This window comes from Gavialis gangeticus, unplaced genomic scaffold, assembly GCF_001723915.1.
Source record: "Gavialis gangeticus isolate Ggan-Ray unplaced genomic scaffold, GavGan_comp1, whole genome shotgun sequence".
In the NCBI taxonomy this organism is placed as follows: Eukaryota; Metazoa; Chordata; order Crocodylia; family Gavialidae; genus Gavialis; species Gavialis gangeticus.
This window is the reverse complement of record NW_017729024.1, coordinates 168,246,629-168,257,672: the sequence shown is the minus strand read 5'-3', so window position 1 is coordinate 168,257,672 and position 11,044 is coordinate 168,246,629. Positions and strand designations below refer to the sequence as shown.

Below are 11,044 nucleotides of genomic sequence, written 5' to 3'. Positions count from 1 at the left end.
AAATGACAGTAACAGATCTACTTTCTTTGAAGGACTTGGGAGTCGTTTCTTGACTTCTGCCTAATGAATAAGTGCTGCCTTCGTTAAATTTATGTTTATGGTCGTATAGTAGGTCATTGGCTTGTTTTATGTCTCCGGGTTTATGGCAGGTTATCTGCCATGGTCACCTTGTGTCATCTTGGCCAATTGTATCTAAGCAGGATTTTTTTTTCCCCATCGAGATATTGAAATGATCAAATTAATATAGAAGCAATCTCCTTCCCTCTGTCTAGCATCCTGGGGTAAGGGTCTTGCCCTGAGCTGACAGCTAAAGATGCTGTTAGCATCTGTTTTCACAATATCGTTCGCTTTGGGGGGCAGACACTGAGTTGCTGCAGACTGGCCTAGCAACATTGACTGCAGCGGCACAAGTGCCTACCAGCCCCACTCGGGCTGTTGGGACTCAGCTGCAAACAAGTCTCCTCCACCCTGCTCCAGCTCCTCAGTCGCTGTGTCTTTTCAAGATGCTTTACTGCACTGTAAACTAATCTAGTGCACAATAAAGTGTCACTGTCTACACGTGCAAGCTCTTACTGAGCAGTAAATGATTTACTCCCTGCCTACGCATATGCAGGTAGTAAATTTAATGTGCAGGAAAGCCAAATAGCCTTAATTGCACATGTATTCTGGCATCTATGTAATTCTTAATTGCACATGTAGACGCGCCCAGCGTCTATATAATGCCAGCTCAGACTTTCCAGCACGTCGGCAGAGTTGATGCAAAATCTAGGGGAGCCGACTATGAGGGATTCTTACTGCGGGGGTTTCTAACTTACATCTCACCTTTGAATCCTGCCTGTCATTTTTTGGGACTGTCAGTCCATCATCTTTCACCAGGCCCCCTTCAGCTAGAGCTTTGCGTGACAGGTGAAGGCACAAGGGGAAGAGCATAACAGCACAGAAAGGGAGCGAGCACAGGCGTGAATGAGCAGAGCTCCCTCCGCCGAGCCCTGGTAATGCTAGAGATTGCAGTGTTCAAGGACTCTGTCCCACTGAAATGCAGACCCTGTGTTAATTGGGCGCATGCACTGCAGTGAGTAATAAAACAAAGCCCAGCACACTCTCCTCTGGGAGGACAAAGAAATCATGCAGATCCCCCCTGTTCATTTTGAGTTTTAACAAGAGATGAAGCTCCCCTCTGCCAACAGTCAAATATAAGCAAGCCTTGGGGAGGGTTGGAACTGGATAGGGACTCTTTATCTCAGTCCTATCTTCACTTTTATTTCACTTCATATCTAGGTATATTGAGATGTAAGCTGGCTGTGATGCTCATCCATATGGCATGGCTCTAAGGAAGTGTGTGTTTTGAGCATTGAGGATCTCAAAAGCTGATGGTCCCATCTGTACAGCAAACAGGGCATGGATAAGTGCACCTCAGCTAGCTTTAATTTAGATAGGACGGGCAAGAATGGCAGTGACAACCTTGGTGGGATGGACTTTAGCACAAGTTGTACAAGCCTAACAGAGACCCTGTATATAGCCTCCAGGTGACAGTCCAGGTAAAGAGTTGCCGTATCACCTCTGCTTCCTGTCCTAACTAAATTAAAGCTTGCAAGCTAGCATTGGGTGCACCTATCTATGCTATGCTCATCCCTTCTTTTGCTGTGTTGATGCATCCTTTGAGCTAAAGGACCCAGGTTTCAGAAATGTGGGTTCAGTTGGGGCACTCATTCCTAGACATGACTTCCGGACCACTGGTCAGCCTCCTAGCCATTTTCTAAGAGGACCTTTCAGGGAAAGAAACAGTGAATTAAGTTGGTTTTATAGTTGAAAGAGCCCCAAGCTGCTGAAGTGTTACCTCGCTGCAGGTTTCATTGCTGGAAGGGGGACATAGGGTTGGGTTGGGTTGGCCTCATGTTGACCATGCTTGCTTTGTAAGTCTGTGCAGAGTGGCTTGGGTTGAGATTGCATCTAGGCCCCAGCAAAGAGGAGAAAGTACTAAAACACTGTGCCTTCCTCTCTTCTGAGGTCAAGGGCCCCAGTGGGGGACCTTTCAATTGCCTGCAGTGGGCTTCAAGCCAGGTCAGATTTGACACAGGACCTGAGCCGAGACCAGGAGCAGGAGAAGCCCCCAACTTTACAGTCAGACAGTGCCCAGGCTGACAAGGCTCCTAATGGCTTGGGAAAATAACAAGCACTAAAAGCTTTGCGTGGGAGAGACAAGAGCTGCATTTAGCGCCCTGTTGTGCCAAGCCCTTTAAATAAAACATTTTGCTGCTTTTAATATTTAATCCTAAAAGGTAAAGAGTGGTTTCAAATTAAGGTCCCTAAGCTGATTACCTTGGTGCTGATGAGGAGAGCACGTCTCTCAGGCCATGTGGACTTGAACTGGTGGCGTGGACCTCTGCGTCCAGGGGCCTCGTTCTCTTCCTCCGAGATGGGGACAGAGTCTGGTTGTCCGAAGTCCTCCGCGGGTGCATCGGGTGTTGGCTGCATCCAAGGCTGAGATTTTGACTGTGCTGTGCCAATGCTTCTGCTGGGACTTCAACCTAGAGGTTCCCGACTAGAGGGTTTTGCTCGGGGTTAGACCCGTCACCCTATTTGTGGTCAATAGGGAACTTTACCCCCTGGTCAGATTGGTACAGACATCTGGGAGGGTTTCCTTCTTCTATAGCAGAGGGCACGGGCTCTACCGGGGATCTCTTGAGTGTATAGGACCAATCTTTTACAGAAGTAGGGCATTAGTTGCTGTGATCCCTTTGCTTTACCTGGGGCAGGTTAGGGGGGTTATGTCTTGTCACCACACACAGCTACCACAGGGTTGACAATAGTTTTATGAAGGGGTTAGATTATGGATTTGTATAAAATGGTTTGGATAGGCACGGTCCTACTTTAGGCAGGGGGTTGGCCTAGATGACCACCGGAGCTGCCTTCCAGCCCTGATTCTCTATGTTTTCTATGAGTTCCCAGGGAGATCCTGGCCCTTGTCCCCTCTGAAGCCTTGGCTACCATGAACCTCTCCATACCTTAGCCCCTTTATAAAAGGTAAGAACCAAGCAGAGAAAGGTCGTTCACTTCCACAAAGGATTTCAATCTGCCCCAAATTTGGGTTCATTCTGATTGGGAACAAAAACTATTTGTAATTCTCTGCCAAAGGTGATGGGATGAAGCCCCAGATCCTGGAAGCATGAGCATCTCCAGCCCCAGGGACTGTGAAAGGATGCTGGGATGCCCAAGGTCCCTGTCTTGAGACAGCCTGTTTGGGCTTGACATTTATGGAAAGCCCTGGGTCCCTGAGCCTTGCAGACTGCCTGAATACTTCAGACCTGGGAGAGGAACTGCTGTGGCAGGAAAGGGGGCAAATTTGTGGAAGAAACCCTGATCTGGCAGTTTGGGTCCCCTCCCCTTTTCAGGGGGATCTTGCTGCAAATCCAACTGCCTCTAGGGCACTCTTCGCTTCTGACCAACCAACAACTTCTGCTCCACTCCCCTCCCTGAAAAAAAAACAGTTCGTTCAGGAAGTTTCCAATAATTAAACTTTGGTCAGACTTTCTTTCTATCCAAATAATGACCCAATAGCTGTTAGTGGGTGGGTTTTTTTTTTAATTCTGCTCCCATTTACCCCTCACCTTGATGAAGCGCATGGTCACAAGGGTGTTGGGGGTTGCATGATCGCAAGGATGTGATAGTTGTGGGGGGGGGGTTAAGTTTAAGGCACTCACGGCATGGACCCCATCACATTGCCAGGGTATTCCTGTGCCTTTGTGGGCAGGCAAAAGAAGGGACCAGAAACAGATGGAAATCACATTTAGTGAAGACGCCCAAATCTGCCCAAGTGAGGGAAGGGGCTGGGATGCCTAATTGTGAGGAGGTGGGAGTGGCAGCTGGGATTGCTGGATCCCACCCTGGAATCTGGCTTTGTCTTGCTGCTAATTAATACGTGTCAGCCGCACGTAGAAAGAGAGGTTCGTTCTACAGCATTGACGAGTATCAGAGGTACAATCATATGATACCTCGCTGGGGTGCTCGGCTCTCTACATGCGCCCCCCATTGAATAGTGAGCCTAGGTCAGAGCCTCTCTTCTGATACTCCGAGCCCTCCCTGGGACGGACTCCTGCCACACAAGCACTCCCCGCTCCCTCCGTGACCTCCTGTCACAGCCGTGTCCTGATGGGGCAATGGAAATGTCGAGCAGCCAGAGAGGCCAATGAGTTCAGGAGACATATCTTCCCCCAGCATCAGGAACTCATTCTTGTAAGCAATAAGGAAAACCACAGTCTTCGTCCTATTCAAAATGGAAGGCGTCTCTTTCCTTAGTAATTTTGCCACCCACATGCATACATATGGGCACGTACACAAATGAAAAGCCTATTAATTAGGCAGACTTCTTCTCCTATTCTGTGGGAAGGAAAGGAGAAAAATAGCTCTTGTCAAGTCTGTGTTTAAATAATTAGGAGGTATCCTGGTACCAGCAGTGGAAGGTCATTGGGTATCGGGACAGATGATGATTATGCCTCTGTCACTAATGTAAAAAAAAAAAGAAGTAGGGGACAGATGACACAAACCTTTAAACTTGGGGAAAGTCTCCCCCATCTAGTGACTTACACATGAATCAGTGGTAAAACTCTACCCTTGCAAGTCTGCCAATGTTTATTGTGGGGTCACCATGTGCTAATAAAGACAAAGAGAAGTCTACTAGTGACACTGAGTAGCAGCCACCTCCTGCACGCAGCTCCTCTGAGACCGCTGCATGTCTGTCCACTCCTGATCCCAGTGCAATTTGCATCCACGTACAAATACGTATCACGCAGGGTGTGCATTTATCTGCCCGTGCTCTTAGATGCGTGCATGTCCTGCCGAACATTGTAAGCTGTTTCCCTCTGTTCCAGGCTGCAAGGTTTTGTTGCAGAAATTCCCACCATTGCTCAGGCACATGAGTACCTCCTTTCTCATTAAGACTGCCCAGTCAAGCACCAGGTCCTGGGTTTGTGGGGTCCATTCTGTGCTGCTGGTGTCTTTCTCCAGCCATCCCATGTGGGCCAATCTGCTTCGTGCTTGGGTCCTTCCTGACATCTCTTTGACATCGTGGTAGCCTTTCCTTCCACCTCCTCCCCTCACTCACAGATGTTCACGGCTGGAAAAGACCACATGAGATCATCCCTTCCAGTCTGTATCTTAAGATCTGCAAAAAAAAAGCCTTGTGCAGTAAAAAAAAAAAGTTTTAGTTGAATGTTTCCCTTCTAGGGTTGAAAATGGTGGGGGGGGGGCAGGGTAGAGTTATGGGAGGGGAATGTTTTGTAGTGTATTTTAATTAATCTAGTTCAACCCCCCTGCTCAAGGCAGGATCATCCCTGTTTGTACCATGTAAACCTTTTCCTAAAACGAATGGAGACGCTACAGCTGTTTCTTCCAGTGCTTCACCGTCCTTGTAGTTCAAAATTTTTCCTAATATCCAACCTAAATGTCCCTAGTTGCCATTTAAAACCATCCTTTTTTGTTCAGTCCCGTTGGCCATGGGCAGTGGTCTATCCTCTGTTTATAACACCCCTTCAGGTGTATTTGCCAGACCTCGCCACTCCTTATCAGACTTTCCCTGTCTCCTCCTGGGCTCACCAAGGGCAACCAGACTTTCTTTCTAGACCTTCGCGTTGACCATCTGAGCCCTTGCCTCGAGTCACACCTCCTTTCCCGGAGAGAGAAGGGAGGTGAAGAGGAGGGGGAGCAAGTGGCAGCTCCCTAAGGGATCCTCTTAAAAGTACAAAGCCTGGGGGACTACATAAATGTAGAACAGTGCAGTACTAATAAATACAAATTAAACTCATAACAAGAAGTGAAATATTAGGGCCAAGGTGACACTTGGACTGAAGGTGCAGCCAAGCTTTGCTTTAAATATTTTATTGCTGCAGATAAAGAAAGAGCTTATTCAATCCTTTTTTTTTTTTAACAAACCAGAGGGGAAGGGAGGTGGGGGGGGAACATCTTCACCAGCTTTAGCTGTGCTGGCACAAGACTTCAAAGTTTCACAAAAATAAACAGTTTTAGGAAGTTTGTATAGAGAGAATATAGAAATGTTCTTTGGGTAAATTTGATATCTTTTATGAGACCAACTCAAATAGTTGGGAAAAAAAATCTTTGCAAGCTTTCAGACACAAACGCCCTCCATCGGGCTGAGGAAGCGTCTGCAGTTGGTGTGCGCTCGTCCTGGATGGAGTGAATAGTAAAGGAGCCAGAGGCTGGGCTGTGTGCAAGAAAACTAATCAGTGACACTTTATAGCCACTATTCAAATATTTTTTATATTTTATTTTTAAAATATTTTTATGGAGAGAAGATGCACTTTAAAAGCAAGGAAGGGCTTGGGTGCCTCAGACACCGATTTACTGCTTCTTCTCCCAAAGCTATGGAGCGGCACCGTTAGAGCAGCTGCTGTATTCAGCCAAGGGGGTGGCTGCGTTTGAGCACAGAGCAAAGCAATGCTTTTAAAATGGTGTTGAGGGGAAACGAGTGATAGTTTCCTTCTGCTCCACCGTCTGTCTGTCTTCAATTGTTGTCTCTCACAGCACCGTAGAAAATTTAGGGTGGGAGGGGACCTCAGGAGAACGCATCCAGTCCTGCCCCCTGCTCCAAGCAGAACCAGCCCCAACTACATCATCCCAGCCTGGGCTTTGTCTACCCGGGGCTTCAAAACCTCCACAGATGGAGAGGTTTAGACTTAGACTTAGGTTGCAAGCATCTTAGCACCAGGACAGTCCTTCTCTTCGAGGATTGTCCAGCACCTACCGCTGTATGGAGGTGTTGGTCCAGAGCTGGAGCTCCTAAGGGCTCCCATGACACAAACTATTCAGAATAAAAACCACCCTGGCACAAGCTCTGAAGCTGGGTTCCAGATTATAGTTTCATAGTTTCATAGTTTCTAGGGTCGGAAGGGACCTGAGCAGATCACCTAGTCCGACCCCCTGCCATGGCAGGAAGAGCACTGGGGTCAAACAACCCCAGTAAGGTGGTCATCCAACCTCCTCTTAAAAACCCCCAGGGTGGGAGCCTGCACCACCTCACTTGGAAGCTGGTTCCAGACCCTAGCCGCCCTGACCGTGAAGTAGCGCCTCCTGATGTCCAACTTAAACCTTCCCTCCGCCAGCTTGTGACCGTTGTTCCTGGTCACTCCTTGCGGCGCTCGGGGGAACAGGGACTCCCCCAGCGCCTGCTGATCCCCCCTAACCAGTTTATAACAGGCCACAAGATCCCCCCTCAGCCTTCTCTTTTGAAGGCTGAACAGGTTCAGGTCCCGCAACCTTTCCTCATAGGACCTACCCTGCTGTCCCTTGATCATACGAGTGGCCCTCCTCTGGACCCTCTCGATGCTGTCCACATCCCTCTTAAAGTGCGGCGCCCAGAACTGGACGCAGTACTCCAGCTGCGGCCTGACCAGTGCCGCATAGAGGGGGAGGATCACCTCCTTGGACCTGCTCGAGATGCATCTGTGGATGCACGACAAGGTGCAGTTGGCCTTCCTAGCCGCCTCCCCACATTGCCGACTCATGTTCATCTTGGAGTCAATAATGACTCCCAGATCCTTTTCCACCTCCGTGCTGACAAGAGGGGAGTTCCCCAGCCTGTATGTGTGGTGCCGATTGTTCCTCCCCAGGTGCATCACCTTACACTTGTCCGTGTTAAACCCCATCCTGTTCTCCTCCGCCCATCCTTGTAACCTATCTAGGTCCAACTGTAGCCTGTTGCTCCCCTCTATTGTGCCCACATCCCCCCACATCTTAGTGTCATCAGCAAACTTGAACAGGGTGCTTTGCACCCCCTCATCCAATTTGCCTCCAATTTGTGGGTGAGTTTAGGCCCAAGCATCTAGACTTGGGTCAATCACTACTACCTACCTTTCTAAGGAAAAACAAAACCTGCTTCTGCCCCATGTCTGGGCTATTTCTATCATTTTGCACCTGCATTTTCCTCTCCCTGGTGCATTCATTGTATGGAAGAAAAAATAAAGAGGATCGTCACCTTGATTCACATCCCAGTTATTCCACTCGCAATGTCTGTATTGCAAAACCAGTGCTGAATGAGTGGGGCTCTGACCCAAAGGGGATGCCAGGATGGAGGCCCCCAAGGAGTCCATGCCACCACATCCACGGCCGTTGGCAATGATAATCAGCAGCGCTCAGGGCAGGGTCGGGGTTGTGGTCCAGGTGCAGCAGGGGCAAGAGTTGCTTGCAACTAGTAGGGCAGCTGGGAGCTCATGAGGGTCATGTCCCAGTAGTCCCACTCCCCTCTTCAGCCTTATGCCTTCCCTCCCCTCATGGGATATGCCAATGCCGTTGGGAAAAGTGTCAGCACAGCCAGCAGCCGGGGACCTAATGCAGCCACTGGCTAGCAGGGGGAACAGGAGGGTCACTTCTCCCAGAGCCCGCTACGTGAAAACCTTTGGCTGCTGCCACCTCTCCCATAGAAGCAGCATCTCCCATGGGTGGGGGGGCATGGCATGAAGCTGATGAGGGGCATGCCCCTTACATCACTCCAGGTGCAGTTCACCTGTTCCTCCTCTGCTTCTTACCTTGAGGGTGCATTACAGTAGCAGGATAGGCTTGTGTCTCCTGAATAACCACCTTGCTTTATTTTCTCTTTCTTTTGCTCATTTGTGCATTCAGTTGTTTTTTTTTCATTCTCTCCTTCTCTCTCGATGTCTTTCTTTCTGTGTTTGCAAACCTCTCCCCTTCCAGAGGTAGGGGTTTCCGAGAAGAGTGTCGAAGGGTTTGTCCTAGGCATCCTTCTCGACCTGGCTCCAGTTGGGAGTGGAGCTTTGCATTAGAGCAAACAGGCACAACACCGCCTCTATCCAGATAAAAGCACTGGGAATCTATACACATACATTTATCTCCTCCAATGGATGGGGTGATTAATCGAGCCTGCTCTGCACGTGAGCTGAGGTGCCCGGCGCTGCCACGCATACATCACTATAAATGACAAAATGCACGGCAAAGCTGACAAAATGGCAGCGATGCACTTTTGCACTAAAACACTTTCAGTGTGTTTTAGTTCAAAACCGTGCCTCTGCCATTTTCTCAGTGCTGACATGCATTTTGCCATTTATACAAATGCAAGCAATGCAGCTCCGGGCACTTTTAAAAGGCTTGGATAGAGCTGAGCAAACCCACCCTGGGTAAGTGAAGTGAGTGGGTTTGCCATGAGAGGTGCATGAGCTGCACCTGTTCTGTGAAATTCAGTCTCCACGTTCATCTGCTCCTCACCCGGCCCACCCCAGGGAAGAGTGGGAATGTGCTATTTCAATGCCTTTATTTCCTTTCTCTCTTGTGTCTCCACAGCACAGAGCCCCACTGCAGCCGACCCTTTGCAACAAGCCTACGCTGGAGTGCAGCAGTACGCAGGTCGTTAGTATTAACACTTTCTCCCAATAAACCTTTCGCTTCTCGGTAGCCTTTTACTGTGCTGGGGGGAGGGGAGGGGATTGGGTTCATGAGCTGGGGACAGCACCAGGCCATGACAGCGGGGTGTGAACTCACCCGCTAAATTTGAACCCCCAAATTGGACCCAGTCCAGCCCTTTTTGAAGTCCGTGGAAAGATTGCTGTTGACTTGCATGGAGCCAAATAAAGCCCTTGCCCCAATGCAGCTCCATTCACTTTGGTCTCCTGATTTACACCACGACAGGAAAATCAGATCTCCCCAGATTCCTGTTGTCCGTGGTCTCCCTGGTCCAACAGCCAGAGGGGAAGGGCATTGGCAAAGCTTCATCTTACCTCACCCGGCCTCTCTACCCTCTGAGGCCCATGGGGAGGTCTGTGCTGCAGGGTAATGCGCTGTTGCAGCAGTGCATAACCCCGCACGGGCTGCCATATCCTATGTTGCCCAGATCCTCAGATGGCTGGCCAGATTGGGTCTAAAGCTTGCTCCGGCCTGTCCGCCTGAGCTGCCATCACCGCTGTGTTTGCCCCGTGGACAAACCCAGCAGCCCTTCCCATGACACATCGGGTCCAACTTCTGCTCTCAGCCCTGCCGGTGTCAGTCCAGAGCAACTCCTTTAGAGTTGATAGACTGACACCGGCAGGCCTGACCCGATGCAGAGCGTGACCCTGATGTGTTCTGCATCCCCTCCCGGGGCGGCCATCACTAACACCACGAGGAAGCCGCAACCCCAAAGTCATTATTTCCCGCGGTAAGTGGAGCAGTCATGGGCTCCTGCTGTGGAATGGCTATTATCTCAGGTCAGTGCTGTATCTGGGAACTTAATTTAATTCTCTATGTAAGGCTTCATTTGCTGGTGTTTTAGTTATTGTCATTTATTGCTTGTGAGGTTTGATGGATGAATAGCAGCTCAACCCTTTGAGCTGTTAATTAACCCTTCTGCACACACGCGCGCATGCTTACCCCCTCTCTCTGGGCACCCAGGCAGCCTCAAGCTGTATTTTTAGTAGAGTGGCACATTATCTGCCATCCACAGGGCTGAATGGCACCCCCAACCCATTTGCTGAGGGTGCTGGGACTGGCAACATTTTTCCAGTACTTCCACTGTGTGTATGCACGTCTGCATATATGTGTGTATATGAGCAAGACCTTGTCTCAAGTGTGTAAAAATATCATAGGGAGTGTGCAAGAGAGAATCTGCATATGGGTATTGTGTGTGTGTGTGTGCACATGCACATGTATGTGAATATAAACACGAGAGACTAATGAATTAAATGTATTTGGCACAGCTGAATGAAAGGGGAGGGTGTGTGTGCAAGAGACTGTGTAAATGCCTGGGTGCATATCAACATCAGGTTACTATGGCATGGAAAGTAGTGTGTGCGCGTGCGCGCGTGTGCGTGTGCACGCATGCGCATGTGAATATAAACACGAGAGACTAATGAATTAAATGTATTTGGCACAGCTGAATGAAAGGGGAGGGGGTGTGTGCAAGAGACTGTGTAAATGCCTGGGTGCATATCAACATCAGGTTACTATGGCATGGAAAGTAGTGTGTGCGCGTGCGCGCGTGTGCGTGTGCACGCATGCGCATGTGAATATAAACACGAGAGACTAATGAATTAAATGTATTTGGCAC

At 49.3% G+C, this 11,044-nt stretch overlaps 1 protein-coding gene across 1 annotated transcript in view; it reads left to right on the top strand.

The window, feature by feature from the left end:
• CELF4 (CUGBP, Elav-like family member 4) overlaps nucleotides 1-11,044 on the top strand; it is a 1,092,004-nt gene that overhangs the window by 971,529 nt on the left and 109,431 nt on the right. Inside the window, exon 9 of the mRNA XM_019518096.1 lies at nucleotides 9,307-9,369. Within this exon, the coding sequence (XP_019373641.1) occupies nucleotides 9,307-9,369 (63 nt within the window). The remainder of the gene's footprint in view (nucleotides 1-9,306; nucleotides 9,370-11,044) is intronic.